Here is a 22,001-nt window from a genome sequence, read left to right on the forward strand (position 1 = left end):
AGTGCGACTTTGACAGTTGTCTGCCGCGTTTATTTACGAGTTATAGTCGTTTTAAAGCCGATATAGTCTAGATTTCTATACACTGCCAAGCTTAAAGCAAATCAACAAAACAATCTAACCATTACTACAGCTAAAACGAGCAACAAACGCAATATAAATGGATTCTCGCGGACAGCTACTGTCACACTGGTGCATCTTCCACCCAGCCATCTGTTGGCAACTCGAAGCTACACGCACGCACCATCTCATCTACATTCACTTTGCTTAAATTTGCAAAAATTGGTGGACGTGGCTGGACGTGTGTGTTTTTCGTGAAAAAAAGAACAGTGCGAGCCAGTGGTGAATCGTGTTCACATTTTTATCCCCCCATCATCCACCAAAGAACCGTATTTAAGGGTAGCAAAAACAAAAGGGGGTTAATCACAATCGTGGGCACTAAGGTACGGGTGGCCGTAGTAGGTCTGGGAAATTGCTGTTCCTCACCCAATTTCACGGGCCACACGGGTGGTTGTGGCTATGTGTGTCTCCGCCTGCGGATGGAATATTCGATTAGATTCGATGCATCCGTGCTCCGTCCGGCCAGTCGCCAGTGCGTAAATCGTCTCCGTGTTGGTGAAGTTTTGTGCCCGATTATAGTGTTGTACGCCGTGTGTTTCCGTAATCAATAAAATTGGTACATCAACCTTGTGTGCGCGCGTGTGTGTTTGTGTATCGTCCGTGCGTGTACGACTGGGTTTTGCCTGTATCGCTCTGTATGTGTGTGTATGTGTGTGTTTGTGATTTGGCAACAAAAACAAAGCCTACTCCCGTGAGCTGTGAAGACTAGCAAGAAAACGTCCTTCGCGCAGAGTGGCTGTCGCCGTCGTTGTCGTCGCGTGGTCACATCACCGGAGCAGTCAGTGTCATTCGGTTGGTTCCGTTTGAAGTGGCCTCCAACGCAGTCGTCGTCATCATCATCAGCTTGTGTCGGTACCTCTGCAACGGGCATCAGCAGACGCGCAGTGCAATCTAATCCGCAGCGAATAGGGGAGTTTCATCGAAAGAAATGTCCGAAATACCAATGCCTGGAACGGCTAAACCTGCCGGAGGCACGACTCCGACCCTGGTCAGTGCTGGAGCTGTAGCACCGGGTAGTGTGGTTGCTGCAGCAGCGGTCAGTGTCGTAGCAGGCAGTGTTGCAGCGAACAACAGCACCAGCAGCAGCAGCAGCAACAACACCAACAACACCACCACCAGCAGCAGCAACAACACCGTTGGCAATCCGAACGGGTCCAGCACGGTGGCGGCAGCCTCGCAGGCGGAACCCGACATGAAGGGTTGGCTGCTGAAGTGGACCAACTACCTGAAGGGGTACCAGAAACGGTGGTTCGTGCTGTCGAAAGGAGTGTTGTCCTATTACAGGTAGGAGGGTCGTGTTGCATCATAAGCGATTATGCTCATTTCCATGATAGTGCGTCAAAGTACGTTTGCCACACACTGTTTGCTACACACCTCTGTCCGGTCCACAATTATAACCGATTGAGTTCAACTATCTACCGTGCTTCTACTTACGTTCTCCGCGGTTTAGTTTTGTCCTTAATTTTTTTTTGTTTCACCTAACCACCAACCTGCCTCCTTTAAATGCCTATTTTTCCCACCCTCTTGGGTTATTTGATATTGTACATTAGTTGTGTTTTTGGTATAATTTCGTTACGATCGGTGAAAGAGAGTACTGTCCTCCGTCTGCGCACAGCTAGCTGGCGACTCTTCGGTATCGTTATTATGAAAATCCTGGTTCGGTATTAATTAACAAAATTATTATTTTTTCCTTTTAGATTGGTTTGCAAGTAAGCGTTATAATATGGCACATGCACAGGTGTAAAATGAATCGCCTCGCCGTGATATTTAAGAGTCGCCAGAATCGCAAATTTACAAAGCCTCCGTAGCAACCAACCAAGGCGGTGGCTGTGACCACTTCCTCATGCTTCTCGTCTCGCGTGACAATTGAAGGAGAAGTTTAAAATCTTTCGTTTTAATTTATTTTACACCTCACAAATACACCCCATACCACCATCCCGTGCGCTAGCTAGTCACCTAGCGCCTTTGTCCCATCTAGCATACGGAGCTGCTTTTTTTTCTCGATCGGCCATCCTCATCTCGCACATCTCGCTCATCTCATCACTCTGCTTTCCTTTGTAGCGACCTATTTATATCGCAAAATTTGGTGTAATCGCAGCAACCAAGAAGTATTTACCAACGAGCATAAACACACACCGACACCAAGTGCATCTGGAAAAGCACAACCCTTATGGGAATGCACCTGAACCACCGTTCAGTTGGGGGAAGGCGCACAAGGAGCATTAAGTTTTAACCCAGCAGAAGAAAAACTCGCTTCAGGTGCTGCGCCAGCTGCTATGATGCAACACGAACGCCTTTAGGCATTTTTGGTAGTACGTCTTGAATCCCCGATAGAAAGGGCACAAAGCTCTGCTGCTGTCTCTCTGGTATTGGTGAGAGGCGTTGCTGCGATTGTTTGTTTGTGCGGCGCGATACGGCCGCTCGCGTTCGTATAGGTGTGGAAGGTGTTTTTTTGCGGGTTAGCGAAGAAGAAGAGGGTTGTTTATCTGTTGCCAGTGCCCCCAGTGCATCATCATCCCCTACAACCGCTACCCACAAGAGAAGGGGAAATAAAAAAAGGAACGGTGTTACACGGGGCCAAACCTGTCCGAGACACGCGAGTGACAAAAAGAGACATTTCGAAATTTTGATATTCGTACTAATAAGCTATTTTCGGCCGTTGAAAGAGTGTGGCGTTAAACAAACCACCCCATCGGAACTTCCACACAGAACCACCACCACCACCACCAGCTCTCTGCATTCCATTAGAAGGACATTGTTTTAAAAAGGAATGAACGGGCAATCCAACGAATCGAACATTTGGCGATGGCTGCATTCTGGAAGAAATGCGCCGTCGTTACGTCACTGTTGGCCTTCCTACACTTGCATAATAATGGCGACGGTGCAAAAATACGAATCAAAGCCCCTGTACGGAGACGAAACCTTACCGCTGCTACTGCAGCTGCTAAAAGAACCCCGTTTTTCCACTAGAAAATTACGATTGTTTTCCCATTAAACTGGGGGTAGGTTTAATGACCACAGGTTCCCCGGTCTTATCGGACAACGGAGCGAATAGATGATCCCATTTCAATCCCTCTCGGTACGGGCAAAAGGCCAGGCACAGTACACTACACCTCAACCTAAAACCCGAACGATTCCTCCTATCTCATCGCACTAGACCTTCGTCGGAACGTTATCACTGTTTGAAATCATCGGACGCGGTGCGTTTCGAGTACATTGTGCTGGAATTGTTACTGCCGCAACACGGGTGGATTGTTTGAAAATTAATCAAATCTTCTCAAGTCTTTTGTTTTTCTCCGTTTGGCAAATTTGCTTTTGATGTTGGTGCGTTTAATGAGTTGAACTTAAGTGAATAGAGATGGTAGTAACAATTTCATAAAACTAACTTAAATTTTTGAATGGCTTTGATAATTGCACCAGATAGATAGATAGCCCAAAACGTTTGATTTTGCAAGATTCTTGAATTCAAAAAAGCAGACCAACCTTTAGACTGCTAGCAGAGACCTTAGCCATTGGTTGTTCGTAAAATAGGTGTTCTCAGTTTTTCAGCCTTTTAGTTTGGGCCTTGACGATCAGTTACCACTCTCCGTCTCGGATACAGAATGATTGAATAATGTCCTCCAATTGAGGTCGGCCCAAAATGTCTATTGGTCGTTACTGAGGTCAGTAACGCATTCGTGTGGATTGTGTTACAGGACTGGAGTGATTGTCTCATGAACGGTTCCGTATCAGCTGTGGACAACATAGTCCATGCTCTGTCAGACGAGTCCAAGTTTCACAACTGTTCTGCCACTAAGCGAACAAGCTTTGATGGTTTACCTCAGCAGTTCCTGTTGTTTTTCATAGCATTCTAAGGTCCCTCACCGAATTGTCCCCCATTGGCGGTTTTTGTTTTTCTTCAGAAACAAGACGATATTGAAAGTTTGTTTGAGTTTCAAATGACTTTGCTCAGGAACTGTTCTATAGGAATATATAAATAACGTTGTTAGTTCGAAGTTATACTGACAGCGTGTACCGGCCTTTTACGAGGCAGGATCAGTATCAAATCACAACTTTCCCAAACCAGAGATGTCAGTTATGGATGCAACAGCGGCGCCGGTCTTCAAATCTCATCTGGGCCGTTCCCCCATAGTGAAAGCTGGCTATCCAACTGTGCGGTATCAATAAGTCTAGAAGACCGGAAATGGCAGGCATATGACCTAAGGGGTCGTTAGGCCAAGAAAGTAGAAGTTTTTAGCCCACCTCCTTTAATAAGACGTTGACACCAAAAAGAGACAAATATTAGTTCGCTTTAAGATTTCCTTTTTCTTATGCAGGATTCATCAAGCTCATTTCATACTGCATTTGCCGTTATTGTTATTTTTATAAAATAATCCTAACGTGTTTCAACTTACCTTGTATAAGTTTTTAGTTTATTTCTATTCAGTTCTTTTCCAACCTGTTGAGGTTGCGCTACTGAGGTGTACTGAGAAGCAAAATGCTGAATTTACATTCCCAATTATCGTGTACAGCTCCGCCCAGCACATACACACGCACACAAATCATACACTAGGTAGCTGCTTTTTTTTGCACTGCTGTGAATTTGCATGATTCACAGCGAGCGGGTGTAAATTAGGGTTCGAAACCCCTGTACAACTTTGTGTCGTTTGGAAACCCTGTTCATCTTCAACGGTGACTTTGAAAGCAATTGTAATTATCATTGCCCTTTGCTCTGCCTGCTTACTAATATTTTCGGTTTTGCTTTCTTTGTACCATATATCGAATCATTCATCGCTTTTCATCACATTTATCGTTTGGTGCATTCGTTGTAATTTACTAACTCTTTCTCTCTCTCCTACACACAGCATGTTGTTTGTTTTGCGTTTACTTTTACATGATTGAAACATTGTTTATACATTTCGTTTCGCTCTTCTATCGGGTTTTATTAACTCACTAACATTATAATAATAACAAACAAACAAAAAAAGTACATTGATTGCTTGAATTTGCTTGCTGTGGCTAGCTGATGTAAGACTTATAATAATAATCAAGCGAGAAATTTTATTTTTCCGATTTTTCCGGTGATGAAATTGCGATAAAAGGCAGCATTCAGTTTCGTTCGTTTCTCATATATAATACACACAGATAAAAATATAAAAAATCAAACCAAAATATTTAAAACTGAAAGGACCACATCCAACAACCAACAATCTGATTTTGACTCTGGGGTGTTTGTTGCTATCAAAACAGGGCTGAACATGGAGCCGGACCGTATGCTGGGGGCAGGAGTGCCGCGGGCAAATTATCTATAAGACGCCGCAGGAAGGGCCCCCGACCCGAGTGAGTAAAGCGCGCGTTTCACCCCTCCCACAGGGGTGGTGGGTGGTGGGAGGCCAAAACCCACAACAAAAAAAAACCAAACAAAACAATCCAGAAGAGAACCAACCGACCAAACCAAACACCATCACCACCACGTGGAATCTGCAAACAAAACAAATAAAAAAACGTTTTTGGCACCCGTGTCAACGTATTTAGGCTTAAATTCATTTCCTTCCCAATGAACACATTTGTTTTTCATGTTTTTTTTTCTAAAATGTTGTTCCTACTTTATTTCTTTCTTTGCTTTTGATCTTCTACTCTAATTGTTGTTAGTAAAAGTTTTGATTACTGTTTTTTTTCTCTCTCTTCTCATTATCTCTCTTTCTTGCATTATTGATGTTTCCTTATGTATTTTTTTCTGCTAAATTATACTTTTACATCTTTTTTTATATTTTCTTTTAAATCTTGTCGTATCTTAAATTCATCTTTTGCACCGCTCAAAAACAAGGGATATGCTCTCTGTCTCTCTCTCCCGCGCTCTCTCTAGTATGCGTTTCAATCACTCCTTTGATACGTACGTTTCCTATGATTGCTCTGTTTCTTGTGCTTGTTTTTTTTTTTTCAAATCTCGTTGGCTCCATCTGTCAGTTTACACTTTCAAAGCTGTCAGTAATTATTTGATCCATTGCTTTTTTTTGGTTGAAATTACTACCGCTCACCAGTAGAACACCAGGAGGAACGGTGGGATGTTTCTCAAACGCCGATAAACTTTAACTGAAATGCATCATCGCACACCAACGCTTTCAAAACATTTGAATTTGAAGTTTTTTTTTTTTTACTCGAAACCAAGTAATCCAAAAGCATGTTCAGTAACTACTCACCATTTAATAACGATCTCATTTTCCATGTGTAATTAATGTTACTAAAAATTCGTTGTGTGTCCATATTTTTCGTAACCATTAAACATACTAAAATAGCACACATAAGTTGTTGGTTAAATATTGATTTGCATGTTTATTTAAAAAAAATCGTGTGTAATAATAATAGCAGGAGCATGCTTTAAATAATCCGATAAAGAAACTCTAAATGCGAATTGTGTAATTAATAGTATGACTTAAAAATAAATAAATAAATTAAAATTTAAAAATGTAACTAGATAAAGATACAGGGTTTCTCAGGCCAATTCCACCGTTGTGACACAATCTCTCAACAGCGTGAAATGCTTTCGCGAACTAGATCATGAAACTCCTTTTCAACATGGAAAAACAATCTTTCAACTCCGTAAAATCCCAACTCGACAGCGGAAAATGCCTAACAAAATGTTATAGCACATAGCTGTTGATACTACTTGGTTCGCTCTACAATTACCGTACCCGATGATCAAATCCCATCCAGACCACCTCTCCGTAGGCAGCACTAACTATCTAGATACTTGTAAAATCCGGTAAAAAGCCAGAAATAGCAGACAGAGACCTTTCGTCCCAAAGATGAATGAACTTTATGTAATGGAAAAGTATTAAAAAATTTCAACATAAACAAGGAGTTTACAGAACTATCTTAAAAAGTTTTTTTAGAAAATGAAATAGAAAGCAAATTATAAAAAATCATCTAATTAACGGTTGCAATTTTAAATATTAAACAGTTTAACATCGAACCAATTAGTATGAACAAGCTACTTGTCCGCTACGTCAACTAGGTAGATTCCAATATCGAGTTTGAATTTTACGAAGTTGAAAGTCTATTTTCCGAAAATAAAAAGGGTTATCTTTTTGTTCATCAAGAACGGCCTGGCCGTATTGCTGAATGAAAGGGCTGAATTGCACATACGATGTCGGATTAGCGTTTTATGGCGTTGACATAAAGTGTTACGCTGTTGAACTGGCCTGAGAAACCCTGTAATGATGTATTATTTTAGGGAAGAAAAAAATAGAATCAACAACAAAAAAAAGTACAATATAATTTATATTCTCTTACCTTTCTACGTTTGCAGAATAAGAAGCAGGAATAGCTATCGTTAGTGCTTCAGAATATCCTTTTTTTACCAAAAATGTTTTTTAGTCATAAAACGACGGTTTGGCGTCATTTTAAACGTAATCTTGCATGCAAATGGCACTTAGCCTCTGCTTAAATAGGATTTTAGTATATTTTTTTTTGTAACGACAAGGGACTGCATGGTGACGCATATTCCTAACAGGGAAGAACTAAACGCATGTGGAGCCATTTTCTATCCATATGGGGTTGTACTTGCCATTACTCCAAATTTTAGCTTCTTTTTTGTTCCTTATTTTCTCTACTTTATTTTCCAGTTATTGCAATACTCCCGTGCGTGTGTTGTTGCGTTTGAGAGTTTGAAAATGCGGTTTTTGTTTAAAAAATTATTTAACTTACCTAAATCTGCCAGTACGAGCAAAAGGTTTAACAAGCATTGTTTTGTTTCGTTTTTACTACCCCAATTTTTTGTTTTGTTTTGTTTCTTCCACTTTCTTTCTGTTTTTTCTTTAGATACAATAATCCAATCCCTGAGATTAATAAAACAAACAAAAAAAAAACACGTGTCCTTATCATCCTCCATCCTCCATCCCATCCATCATCATCCCACTGTTTCATTGTTTTTAGTTTTTTTTTCTTCATACAATTATGCAGCGCAAGACACTGACCTTTCCTTCCCCCCTCCCCCTAATTTACCCCGCAGGAGCAAAGGAACCATGATGCAATGCTTAAGAGCCCCACGTTCTCCAACTAGATTGGTACCCTCCTCCCTGCCAGACTCGTATAGCAATAGCAGCAATAATGCGCTGATGAAGAAGCATAGCAAAAAGCTGAAAAAGTAATTAAAACTAAAACACCCAACCAACCAACCAGCCAGTCGCCCGTAGCGTGTGTGTGTGCGTGTGTGTGTCTATGTTTTGTATCATAATAGTCGCGGTGTAGAGCGAAAGCCCCGAACAAGGGCCGGGAGAATGGTAGAATGGCATTAAGCAAGGTCCTGACAGGGCCTCCCGATCCTCCGACTGGGTCGTCCTCTGGTTTGAGTGCGCGGTAGTTTTCTTTGTTTGGTTATTGTTAATGGTGACGGTTTTCTTACACTCTAGCAGTTACTGATAGAAGCGAAACACACATAAATTATGCTTCCGATCGGCTTCACGGCTAGCTTCTCGTTCTGTTAATAAAACACATCAGCTCCTTCACATCCACTTTCGGCGGTGCTATCGGTTACAGCGGTCATTACCATGTCTAGACATTAACATCCATTTATAGTAGACCAAAAGGGAAAGGCTAGAAGGTTGAAGAGTTACTGTACAGAGCAATATTTAGCCTTTTTGAAGACGTTCGTAGATATGTTAATAATACACACGTTGGTGGCGGTTTGCACACAGTATTGCTGTAGAGATAATGGTTTGTTACTGCATACATCTAGAATGTCCTTTTCCGCAAGTACCACACGCTTCCACGGTTACACTTTTCACACAAATCATACCACAAAGAAAGCTCTTCTCCCATTGATCATATCCTATTTTTTTGCCCTCGCGTTTGATCCCTTCCGTTCTGTTCATTGCTTGTTGTGTTATCTGTGTTATCTTTTACGTGAATGGTTTTGTTTTAACTTCATCAAATTATAATCCTCCTTCATTTTCTCAATATCCTCGCGTTCCGGGGGGGCGGGATGCTTGATTTCTCGATAACGCAACCACAAAAAAAACGAAACGAAACGAAAAGGATTCTGCTTCTCATGTCCTTTCGGTTGAACCTCTCTGGGAAGTTGAAGAGAAGCAAATCCTTTTCTGCAGACATCGGGAAAAGTGGTTGCAAATGTGTTATGTGGGAAAAGCAAGCGCGGGCATCCGGTCTCCACCCCGATATCCTACCCTATAATTCCTTATTGCTTGTCTTTCTTCTACCACTGTCTTCTTCCTGTTCTTCCTTACATGACCAAAAAATTGCGCGCGCCCTCTATCGATTCCTTCATACCGGTTTCTTTTTATTATATTCTCGTTTCCGTTTTTTTCTTCTCTCTCTGTGCTTGTATTATATCCGATGTTTCTGCCACACACTACTACTACTACTACTACTACTTCCCGAATGCGAATTCCGGCAAATGTTGCTCACTCGACTGACTGGCACTTCCGTTTCTTGTACTTTTTTTTTGGGATTTGTTCCTCTGCTGCTGCTGCTGCTGCTGCGATTTCGTCCGACTCAGAAATCAGGCCGAAATGGCGCACACATGTCGCGGCACGATATCGCTGCACGGTGCGCTCATCCACACGGTCGACTCCTGCACCTTCGTCATCTCGAACGGCGGCACGCAGACATTCCACATCAAGGCCGCGAACGAGGTCGAACGGCAGTCCTGGGTGACGGCGCTGGAGCTGGCCAAAGCGAAAGCAATGTAATGTATTCTGAACCCCTTCCGAACCATACTTTGGGCCACAAGAAATTAATCTTCGTTTCGTACTCTCCCCGCCCGCATGCCCCACTTTTGCAGCCGTGCAATGGAAAGCGATGAGGAGGAGGAGGATAACACGGCCAACACGATACCGAGCGAGGAGCTGAACCTGGTCGTGCGGGAGCTGACGGTTAGGTTAGAAAATTTGAAAACCTGCTACGACCTGATCACCAAGCATGGGGCCGCCCTGCAGCGGGCCCTCTCCGAGCTGGAAACGGGCGACGATCTGGCGAACAAGACGAAAATTGTCAGTGAGCGTGCGACACTGTTCAGAATATCGTCCAACGCGATGATCAATGTGAGTATTTCTTGGTGGGGGGGGGGGGGGGGGGGATATCAGATCCGAGAAGTGGAAATCCTTTTTTGAGCCGAAGATAAATGAGTTTACGAGAAAGAATTGATAATTGGAGTGGTTCGATCGATATGCATTTTAGATTATTTTTAATTTTGGAGTTCAGATGGTTAAATATTTATGAGCCTGTTTGAAAGCATAGGGCACGTAGGGCGGTCCGGTGGCCGAGGCGACAGTGACGAAGACCGACACGGCAGGAACGGGGTTCAAATCCCATCCACACCGCCTCTCCGTACGCAGAGCTGACTACTTTGCTGCGGGTAAAATCAAGTCACAGAAACCTTTCAAGGTTGTAGTGCCAAGGAAGAAGAAGAAGAAGCTTGAAAGCATAGGGAGGCAATCATCGGACAGCGCTTTTCTCTGGCTGACTATCAATAAAATTATTATTGTATAACGATACTACTAAAGCATATAGAAATACGGTCAGGCGTCTATATATACTACTTACAAATTAATATTACACTTTGTTCGATTGAAACTGTTTTCTGTCTGCAACGGGCATAAGGAATTCAGACCGAAAATTTCCTAAACATTTTAGATGTTAGGGAAGAAATTGAATTTAGGTTGTTATATTTTCTGTACTATGATTAATAATATAGTAATCTAGTCGAAACAATTATTTGAATTGATAGAACAGCCACAGAAAAGCGTTTGTTTCAGCTGTCATTAGCGATTTCTCCGATGACAACATTTGATTTTTCCACCGAACACAGTACAAGTTGTGTTTGCAATTTTACGCTCCCTTTCTTACACCGACGAGCAATGTGTCATAAGAATGTCTCCATTACGCGCTGCGTCTAAATAAAGAAATGCATAGATAACAAAGACAAACCGTCTTGCCCTATCACACGATATCGGTTACAGCCGTCCGTTTGTGTTCGCTCTCAGGCACGTGAATGAGTGTAACCCGACCTTATCGCGGATGTGATGACTGAGCAAAAAAAAAAAAAAACTCGAACAGCCTACCCTAAGTAGACTCCTGCTGGATAGATTGTCAGGAAAATGTCTTTGTCATGCAGGATGGGAGGGAGACTAATCAGTTCGCAACATACTTTATTATTGAAGGATGCAATTTTGATGCTATTTTGCGGTCTTTTTAATTGCAGTTCCTAAACGACATTAATTAGCATTGCACATTATACTAATAATCTCTTTCTGCTCTCTTACAGGCCTGTTCCGATTACTTACAAACAGCACAGACACAGGGCCACAAATGGTCCAAGATGTTGCAGCACGAACGTGACCAAAAGCTACACCTCGAGGAGATGGTCGAACAGTTAGCGCGACAACATTCACACCTGGAACAGGCGGCCACACGTCACAGACCCAGTGAGTATAGCTGCCGGTAGCCGGCAACCGGGAAAATCCCTATGCCAAATGCTCTAATTGCACTGTTGGCAAGCACTGAGACGCCATTTCACACGATCCAGCTTATGGAAAGCTTCCAGTGCAATTTTATTTATTCTCTCTTTCTGAACCGTCTGTTTGACTTTGTCCACCCATATCTCCGGACGCTTGTTGAACGTGCAGGCATATGAAGAAAAAAAAAGGGAGGCATATGATTGTAGGTGAGAAATGGTGCCTTCGAAATGTTCGTACGGCTGTGTACGAATGACGCTGGCCACTGGGCTCTGTTGACCTTCCCAATTTTGGGATGGCAAATTGAATTACCATCAATTAACCAACCGGTGGCGCAGCATGTTTGCCAAGGCGGCGCAAGCATGGATTCGATTCCCCTTCGAACGGGTTGAGTTTGACGCAGCATCATCGATTGGAAGGGAATTCACAATCCCACTCCCCTTGTGTGCTGTGCTTCACCAGATTCGTTTGCTGTGGATCTGCCGTGGCCGTGCCGATACGTTTGTCTGTCAGATTGTTAATGTGAGTGGAGAATCAACCGACCGAGCCTGACGTCAGACAGCACTACACGAAATAGAAATTTATTCCGTTCGGAAGCTCTTAACTGTTGTTGCTGCGAATATTAAAACAAATACATTTTCATTTTGTATGAAAATGGTCGGCGGCGTAACGTACGTGCTAAATGAAACTTATTGCTGGGCAGTAAACTACAACGACCAATTTGTGACATAAAATGTGTCGTGCACACATGGGCTGCCGTCCAGTGTTTGCTCTGCTTACCATATAAGGAGGGTTACATGCGTGTTTCGACGACGTGCAAAGGGTGTCCCATCGATTGAAGGCCACCATCATCGTTTGTGCGCCCTTTTCAGCGCTTAGCGATCAAATCACGCCACTAGATGCCGCAACCCGCCAAGTACACTTGCACTTGCTCTGCACAACGGGTTTAAGCCATTGTTGTGCTGCTCTCTTCACCAGCTTGGTCACTGCACCGAAACTGGATTAGCCCGATAAAGCACATGCCATCGCACACATGGTGACGGTTGGTACAATTGGTGATTAATCAAGCAAACTGTCGTGCGACGTTTTGCGGAAGTAGCTGAACTGTCCATTTGGGCGTTGAAATTAAGTAACGAAAATTATTGCAACACAGAACGGGGGAAAAAAAAACAATCGGACAAAAGTCCACCAAGGTAGTTGCGAAGGGTCGGTAAAGCGCATGGCAACGATCCGATTTTTATGGCCCGTACTCACGCACCTGGCTAATTTCGTGCTAGCTGGCAGTCCTGAACGATACTACGGGTATACGATTAAAATCGTGCTCGCCTTTAGCAGGATCTAACGGTCACGCATTACGGAAAGGTTTTGTGATATGCCATTTACATTGAATGGTGGATTGGATGTGTCGTTGATAAGGGATGATGATGCTTCAACACCTCATTGGGAGATTTTTATTTTTATGTGCATTGGAATGTAATCAACAAGAAGATTGCGAATGATTTGGAAGTTTTCATGCAAAATGGGTTTTTTTTGCTTTTGATTTATGCATATTGCCTTCTAATTGTTATTGAAATCGTATTTAAATATTTTTCGCATAGGAATTCTTTCGGAATTCCGTACGTTTACAACTCATTGTTACAATTGTTGCGCCAGAAAACAGAAATAATGCATTCAATACACATCATTGTGCTTTCCTTTTGTCGTAAAGTGCTGGCACAACTAGTAGCAACGTAGGCAACGATAGCGATTACCATGCTGACATCACTTGAAACGGTAGCACGGAACACGTGGCATCAAACGTATGTGTTGACACACTGTAACTTGCAAAGCAAATATCCCGTGTACGAGCTCAACACGAAACTATCAGGCTAGAACACTACTCAGTATATGTTTTCGTTTTTTAGCTCAACAACTTCGAGAGGTCTTTGGCCTATCATTAATAGTTTTCGATGACTTGATTTAAGCTTTGGTTATATAGTTTGTCCAGTGTTCGAGGAGATGGGATTCGTTAATCAGTCCTCCCGGTACTCCGACTCAGCCAGAGAACCGCTCGCATTTATATTTCTTCTTCTTATTACTTGGCACTACAACGCCGGAAGGTCCCTTTCCTACCATTAGAAAGATTCCTTTGACTACATTATATTCGTAGCTGAATAGTCTGTCCGAGCAGTACGCGAGAGACGCGCGATGAGCTGTCATGATCCATGCCATGAGAATGGCACCGGACGACCCAGCACGCATAATCTCTAAGGCCATCCACATGGACAGAGTTTTCTTGGGAGGCTCAACTTGAAAGAGAATAATAGCTTTGATAACCCTCCACACATTCCTTCCGGAGTCTAATAAGCCTATGCCTATTGGATCGGCATACGACGGAGCAAGGCTGTGGGCGGTATCGACCATTGTTGCAAAAGGTCAAAATTGCGAAGCCTTTGTAGAGCCCAATATTAATCGTGACTAAGTGTGAAGTTTTTTTTTATACCTTGTATATCAAGACCTAATTATTATTAAAATTGTCTACTGTAATACGACTAAAAGAGCAATGGATTTACATAAAAAAAAATCCTCCCGCTTCACATTTTTGCTCCAAGCTGCACCTACTGTCGCGCTCACCACTGTCACTGCCAGACGTAAAAGCGTTCGCGAACGTGCGCGCCCTTGTGTGCGTGTAGTGGTGTTGCAACAGCGCCCGAAACTGCAGACAGGCCGTTTTTATTGTGTGTTTGCCTCAATTCGCAACCATACGGGGCGGCTGACAGTTCGGTATCGTACGCTCGTGTTCCGCTGGTTCCAACAACCCCGGCAGCGGAGCGTAATCGGGACGCAGGGTGCGGGATAATTGATAAGCCCTTTTTTTGTTGTGCAGTCCCTAACACCGTGCCGTGTCGAAGTGTGTCATTTGGTTGTTGTCGGTGCTTTCAGTGTGTCGTCCGGCCCGCGTACATTATATACTTTCGATTTTAAAGTGCCGCGGGTGGACGGTAGGTCGGTGTGCGTGAGCGGAATAAGTGAATCTGTTGCTCGCCTGTCTGCTGCCTGCCTTATCGAGTTGAAAATTATCGGCCAGTGGTTGCTGCTGCGGTGGTGATTCGCCTCTTGTTGCAAGCTCTAATCGTGTGATTCCTCTGGCTGTGCGCGTTGGTAGTGGTGTGAATCGTGAACTCTCGTCGTTGTTAGCTCGCGGCAAGTGTCAATGCCACACAGGCCTAGTAAGAGTGAAGCAACAACAACAACAAAAAAGAAGCATATTTCGGTACATCCTCCCCAAAGCCTATTATCGTATGTTTCGTGACGTGTACAATACATCCATACGGACGACGACGAGATTTGCACACATACATGCGTATCATCCTTTCGCATGGAAGTGGTGATGGCACAATCGGGCGGCATCGTTTGAATGGGTATGTTGCTGTTGACCCTGTTCTTATTCTTCTTTTCTCCCCTTCACACACACACACACCGTGTTGGTGTTATCAGTCCGTTTTGTCTGGCTTGTTGTGATGGGACTTTCATGAGCAAATCAGCTGATTGTGATATGACGCGGCGAATTAATCACCTGTTTCCTGAGAAGAATAGATCGTTCCACCGGAGGAACGTTCTGATTGATAATCGGGGCATGGGAGCAAAAGCAAAAAAAGCGGAAACAGGCCGCGTTAAAATGTTGTGTGACATCATTCCCACGTCTACGGCGGACGGGTAAACGATGCTGCCTTATGGTAGTAGTATGCGCCAAGTAACCTTGTGCCGTACTTAGGCGAAGGTTTTTCGCTACGTTCACAGTGCCATAGCAAGCGTGTGTGTGTGTGTGCGTGAAGAACGAAAAAATACGCGAGTTTATGACAGTAAGTTCACGCTTCACGCAAGTCCATGGCCAACTGTGAGCACAGGCTGAGAAATACAGACTATGGTGGGGTTCGTTTGCAGCAGCTGTGCAACGTTTAGACACTGCTTGGTGATCTGGCAGAATTTTGCCATGCCAAGTGTGACGACACACCGATAGAAGACGAAGCACATTTTCAAAAAGAATCCCCTTGCGCTTACTATATATAGAGCAGCATTCGACTGTGGTGTTCCGGCTTCCCTATTTACTACTACCACTACGGCGGTGGTCCGATAATCCATAAAACCGGGTTTCCGGTGAAGCTTCACGTTTGTTTACGGATGATGTTCCGCCAAAAAGAAAAACAACAACGACTAATATAATTTTGTAAAGGTTATCACAGTGTTTTTTTAGCATATTAAGTACGGTGGCAATTTGGGAATTGCATTCATTTAAAACGCCACATTTATGAAGGTTTGCACCGTGGCACAATTACATTTGTACCGCTCACCCTTTGCCTTTCTGCCTATTCGTGCGAAAAGGTAATCACCATGACGACGACGAACCTTGAAACGGATGGCAAATTGAAAGCACTTGCCCGTAGGACCGAGACCGGGGTCTAGTCTCTCTGCGGTACGGTGGTACGGGGCGCCATTATTTAGGTCCCATATTGCAACGTGCAGGATATATAAATATATTGCAACAAATTCACCGCGAACGATTAAAAGCCATTCTGCGTGCATTAGGAACGCTAGGAATAAAAATCAGCTGCCATTTAATACATGCCTGGACGGATACGGATACAGGAAGAAAAAAAATCGGACCTAATTAATTATTAATTCAATGGCAAATACGATTCAATTAAATTGCGTTCATAATTGCATATTTAGTGTACGAGCTGTTAGAGCAACTTACAGATGACGGTAAAACAAAAAACAAACCTCTGTCGCTTTTGTTTTGGAGTACGCTTGCTAACTTAATTATTAACGCGCTGAACTGACCGACTAACGAAACCTAAAATCCACGTCGGCTCCGGCAAGTCTGGGGCCCTCGTTCGTTGGATGGTAGATGGAGCACTAGCGAACTGGACACGGAAACTAGCAGCAGGAAAATGGTTTCGCTTCGGCATTCCACTTTTTTTAGGTGGATTAAGGTCCACCGTGTACCGCGGATGTGTGGATTACCATGCGATGCGATTTTGATGATAGCTGGGTCAGAGTAGAACGTGAAACTTGGCCACTGCAGTTACGTGTCGACAGTAGTTTAGGTGGGGTGGAAAATATTTTCACTAATGGCTGACACAATTGGCCGTATTTAAGGGTGGAACTGTTCCAGCACGAAACTAATGCTACGCGAGATTACATAATTATCATTTAGCTTTACTTGTTTTGTTATTTAGTGTTGAGCGATTTTGTTTAGAATTCATATTGCTTAGACAAGAAAAATAGTATATACACAAGAGAATGGTGCTTGTTTATAGCTCGCTGGATATTGCAAACCAGCAGCTTTTATGCCATGGCGCATGCTGTTGCTTAAAAATACCAATGACGTGAATTACTAACTCCACCCCATACGCACTTGTGTCAAAGTCGTTTCGTTGCCAGGCGAAGATCAGTTCCGTTTCTGTGTTACTTTGCTTCATAGTGAAGCATGGTCATGATCGAGCGGATATGTGATCAAACGTGAGGATAAAATCAAAATTTAATCTTCAAAGAATGAATAAATTCAATTGCGATTTTTCTCAATCCAAGAGGACACAAAGACGCGCAATTGATGAAGAACTGATGAAAAATCTAATTTTTTCTTGCTACTACGGTAGCACTGCAAAGAAATTAAGGTTGCAACTGCTACAAATATGGCGATCGCTTAAAGCTTGTAGTGTTTTAATACTTTGATTCACATTCCAATCGTTTTTTTTTTTCGCAGACGCAACCACATCCGCCTCGGATGACGAAGATAACGAGTTCTACGATGCGCAAGAGGAAGGTGGTTCCGTGACACTGCAGGAAGATAGCTCATTTATACTGAATATACCGGTCACGACGCATCACAACCACCGGCGAAACTCGAACGACGCCACCGGAAGCTCATCGGAAGGGGAAGAAGGAAATAGTGAAACGCAGCAAGTAAGTGGCTGGCTAAGCCCTAAACAAACCCTCCTTCCCCTGAGGTTCATTTCGAAAAGATTACTAACCCACCGGTTTTTTAATATCTGTGTGTGTGTGTGTGTGTGTTTTGTGCAGGTATTAGTAGTCGCCGAGAATCTAGACAATATGGATGTGACGGACCGGATATCTGTAAATAGTAGCCAAGCGCTAACACCAACATTACTGTCGAATCAATCCAAAGTGGTTCGCAAACGGCGGACACGTGTGACCGATAAGCCCAACTATCCGCTCAATCTGTGGTCGATCATCAAGAACTGTATCGGTAAGGATCTGTCCAAGATTCCTATGCCGGTCAACTTCAACGAACCCCTATCGATGCTGCAAAGGTAAATGGGCCGCTCGCAGCGGGAAAAAACAAAACGAAACACGTTTGCTGACTGATACCGATTTGATACCGTTTTGCAGATTGACGGAAGATTTCGAATATTCGGAAATTCTGGACAAGGCGGCACAGGCGAAGGATACCTGCGAGCAGCTTGCGTACGTGACAGCATTTACCGTGTCCAGCTACTCCACCACTAGCAATCGTACGGGCAAACCGTTCAATCCGCTGCTGGGCGAAACCTACGAATGTGATCGCACCGAAGACCTCGGTTGGAGGTGTATTAATGAGCAGGTACAATGACACAAACCTTATGGTAGATTAATTTAGGCTATAACGGCGACTTACTGTTCACTGCCTGCAGGTATCCCACCATCCACCGATGGCCGCTCAGTACTGCGAAGGGCGGGGCTGGCGCTGCTGGCAAGAGTTTACGATGACATCGAAGTTCCGCGGCAAGTACATCCAGATCGTGCCGCTCGGCTACACGCACGTCGAGTTTCCGGCCACCGGCAACAAGTACACCTGGCGCAAGGTGACGACGACGGTGCACAACATCATCGTCGGCAAGCTGTGGGTCGACAACCATGGCGATATGGAAATCTTTGGCGAGGGAAGCGCCAAGGGAGTCAAGTGCCACCTGAAGTATCTTCCGTACTCATACTTTACGCGCGATACCCAGCGCCGGGTGAAGGGCGTCGTGATGGACAGCGGCAACCAGGTGAAGTGGGTAATCAACGGTACGTGGGACAGCAAGATCGAGATAGCGCCCGTCACCTCGACCAGCGGCTCGATGGAGAATCCCGTGTACAAGACGGGCAACTACAAGACGGCCTGGACGCGCCGCATGCCCCCGCCGGACAGTGACAAGTACTACAACTTCACCCTACTCGCCTGCCAACTGAACGAGCCGGAACCGAACGTGGCGCCGACGGATTCGCGACTCCGGCCCGACCAGCGGCTCATGGAGGATGGCAAATGGAACGAAAGCAATCAGGAGAAGTTACGGTAAGGGTTGGGGATGCTGACGAGCGCAATGGTCCGACGACGTTTACTAAAACGCTTTCTCACTGTCCTTTGCAGGTTAGAGGAATGTCAGCGTGCACGCCGCCGGCAGCGCGAAGCGGAAGCGGAAACGGCCGCCGCCGAAGGACGACCCTATCCACCGTACGAACCGATCTGGTTCGGCAAGGAAAAGGAAGAGGGCACCGATAATCTGGTGCACGTGTACAAGGGCACCTACTGGGATGCGAAAGCCAAACAGGACTGGTCGAAGTGTCCAACCATTTTCTAAAATCGCCACAGTTCGGATTGAAACAAAAGTTGGTGGTAAACAGAAAAGAAAACGCCGTCAAACGCTTTCTCCCGTCATGGGCGTTCTCGTTCCCATCCGGGCTGTGGAACTCCGGGCAGGGAAAAGCCGGAAAATTCCCGTTGCCGTTGGTGTTCCGCGGCAGGGAAGAGGAAATTGTATGTTTCCCCTCCCGATGTTACTCCAAGCAAACTCTGCATATGCTTTTCCTAATGACCTAACGTCGGTGATAGTGAGAACGGAACGGGGGGATGCGTGCGAAAGAAATGCGCAGGTAACTATTGTATCTTCTAAACAGCAAAGTAAAACCCACTAAATACAGGATTCTTAGCGATGTTGTTCGAATAACTGGATGTATTGCCATCCTTTCCTATCGAGAGAGAGAGAGAGAGAGTGAGAGAGAGAAAGCGAGTGAGGGAGATAGAGCAGAGTGCACACGACTCTCTCCAGCAGCATTTTGTATACCACAACAGTGCGTGAGATGATGGCAGGAGAGCATTAGGAGCAGTTTAAACACGGGTGAACCGGATGGTGAAGGGTGAATTACGAAATTAACGTTGAAACTCAAGCGACTGTGGAGGGTAAGTCCGGGTATTGTGTAAAAGGGAAGGTGTGCTCCAGCACGTTGAATTGTGAGCTTCGTGAAGTGAGGGAAGTGTTGTTAAGTGTGCGCGGCGGGGTGGGTAGTAACTATAACAGATTCTCATAAGTAAACCAACCAAAATAGTCCTGTACAGAAACGATAACCAATTGCGTAACTATCCACCAACAACTAATGATATCAGCCCTGAAGGAAAATAACGAAACCGAATGTGAAGAGCTGTTACTACTTGTTTCTTGAATATATAGGTGGACACTTAGCGTGTTGTTCCATTACTGTTGTCTGTTCAGTTTTAATCTTTTGTACATGTGTTTCTCTACCTTTTATCGTTTTTTTTTAAATTTATTTATTTTTAATTCACGAACTCTTTTTCTCTCCTTCTCTGTAGTTTTGTTTATATTATCGTTCTAGATATTTCGTATAATTTATCTCAGTTTGTTTTTACAGTTCTTTTTTTCTTCTAATTTCATGTTCCTGGTAGTGAAGCAAACAATTTTTTCAACACGGTACAGGGTTTGCATAACCAATTAGTCATGGTAAAGCGCTTACCATATTTCACATTGCCACCGTAAACCTTAAATTTGGCATCCTGAACCCCAAAATGGCATAACGAAGATTGAATCCGTTTAACAAAATTAGTTGTTTGTGCGGTTATTATTGCCACAGAGAGTAGCATTAACTAAAGAGAAATTAAAGAAAATCGTGAGAGAAACGAGAGAGAAATGAGAGAGAATTTGAAAACGATAGAAAATGAGAGAGAAATGGGGGAGAAAATCGAGATAGAATCGAGTGAAAATTGAAATAGAATTCAGAGCGAATGACCAGAAATCCATGAGAGAAAATCGAGAGCAAATGGAGAGAGAATCATAAGAGAAATGAGAGAGAAATGAGAAAAAGCTTGAGAGAGAATCGAGTGAGAAATGACAGAAAATCGAGAGAAAAATGTGAGAAAATTTACTCTCGTTTCTCTCTCGATTCTCCGTCATTTGTCTTTCTTTTCTCATTCGATTTTCTCTCATTTAACTCTCGGTTCTCTCTCATTTCTCTCTCGATTTTCTCGTTTTTCCTTCTCGATTCTCTCATGATTTTTTCCTTGATTTCTCTCCCATTTCTCTCTTGATTGTTTTTAATGTTTCTCTCGATTATCTCTCAATTTTCCTCTCATTTCTCTCTCGATTATCTCTCACTTCTTTCCCATTTTTATCTCATTTATCGTTTTTATTTTTTTTTGTTTCTCTCTTACTTCTCCTCATTTCTCTCTACTTAGCAAACTAGCTCTTCGTTAGGTCATTTTGAGATTCAGGATGCCAAATTAAAGGTTAACGGTGGGATTATGCAATTTGGTGCAAACATTCAGGCGCTTTACGATGAATGATATCGGCTGTGTAAACACTGTACATGTCGATGGCGGCGGCAGGGATAGTAAACGCAACATTTGTAGTTAAAACATTCAACAGCAACAACAACAACGAAACATTATCCTCAGCAATAATCGAAACATGGTATTCACAGTACGCACCGGTGCGCTAAGAGATGAGTTTCCTTAGAGCATCATTTTTGGCTGTCTGTCAACTGTTTATGGAACTCTAATTTTCAGAAATTCTATTACTATCTGCACACAATATGGGCATTTTTGTTGTTGTATTTCACGAGTTTCTTGCTGTCAAAGTGTAAGCATTTTTGAATTCTGAGCTGCCGTCTTTTGAGGGTTTTATATTGAAACGCAAACACACTATTAAAAATACAATATCCACTATGAAATTGTATGTGAAGCTTGAATAGAGGTGCAAGTTGTTCGTAGCAAACCAAAAAAAAAAAGGACAGTCTAAAACATGATAGCAAAACAGTTGCTTCAATAATTACCATATTATTAGCTACGAAAGTAATTAACATGGCAAGATTTTAAAAGGCAAACAAAAAACCCGGCCAAAGGATTACTCTACTGGCGCAGTGTTTGAATCGCGCTTACTCCAGCAACAAACCCCAAGAAACCAACCTATTCTGGGAAGATACGCTAGGTAAATAAATTAACTCTGTTCCCCCACTTTCCCCCATAGCAGTTATGGAACCGGTATGGAGGGCAGCGAGGAGGTGAAATGGAAGGTGAAGTCCACTGAAGTTAGTCGTTATACGCTTATGAAGCTATCGATTTGAGGTAATAAAACGGAAGCGGTACAAATCGTCCAACACAGTTCATGGCTTAATCGT

At 43.5% G+C, this 22,001-nt stretch overlaps 1 protein-coding gene across 4 annotated transcripts; it reads left to right on the top strand.

The window, feature by feature from the left end:
• Window positions 1-250: 250 nt before the first annotated feature.
• Window positions 251-20,089, top strand: LOC118507225 (oxysterol-binding protein 1). Of its 4 annotated transcripts, XM_036045385.1 has the most exons (11): window positions 251-1,401; window positions 5,347-5,436; window positions 8,108-8,242; window positions 9,614-9,802; window positions 9,899-10,157; window positions 11,381-11,540; window positions 17,317-17,516; window positions 17,634-17,884; window positions 17,964-18,174; window positions 18,245-18,888; window positions 18,964-20,089. In XM_036045385.1, exons 1-11 carry the CDS (start codon window positions 1,046-1,048, stop codon window positions 19,172-19,174), a joined length of 2,706 nt encoding a protein of 901 aa, XP_035901278.1. In that variant the 5' UTR covers window positions 251-1,045; the 3' UTR covers window positions 19,175-20,089. The 4 variants fall into 4 exon arrangements, with proteins under 4 accessions (XP_035901278.1, XP_035901280.1, XP_035901281.1 ...); XM_036045387.1 differs by lacking the exon at window positions 5,347-5,436 and having other exon boundaries at window positions 18,964-20,068; XM_036045388.1 differs by lacking the exon at window positions 8,108-8,242 and having other exon boundaries at window positions 252-1,401; window positions 18,964-20,068.
• Window positions 20,090-22,001: the final 1,912 nt, after the last annotated feature.

Source organism: Anopheles stephensi, chromosome 2, assembly GCF_013141755.1.
Source record: "Anopheles stephensi strain Indian chromosome 2, UCI_ANSTEP_V1.0, whole genome shotgun sequence".
In the NCBI taxonomy this organism is placed as follows: domain Eukaryota; kingdom Metazoa; phylum Arthropoda; class Insecta; order Diptera; family Culicidae; genus Anopheles; species Anopheles stephensi.

Bases quoted from the DNA above. Each gene is read 5' to 3' on its own strand.
- LOC118507225 (XM_036045385.1), top strand. From the start codon at position 1,046: ATGTCCGAAATACCAATGCCTGGAACGGCTAAACCTGCCGGAGGCACG. The intron at 5,437-8,107 runs GTGAGTAAAGCG...TTTACCCCGCAG, and splicing joins AGGAAGGGCCCCCGACCCGA to GAGCAAAGGAACCATGATGC. The intron at 10,158-11,380 runs GTGAGTATTTCT...GCTCTCTTACAG, and splicing joins CGTCCAACGCGATGATCAAT to GCCTGTTCCGATTACTTACA.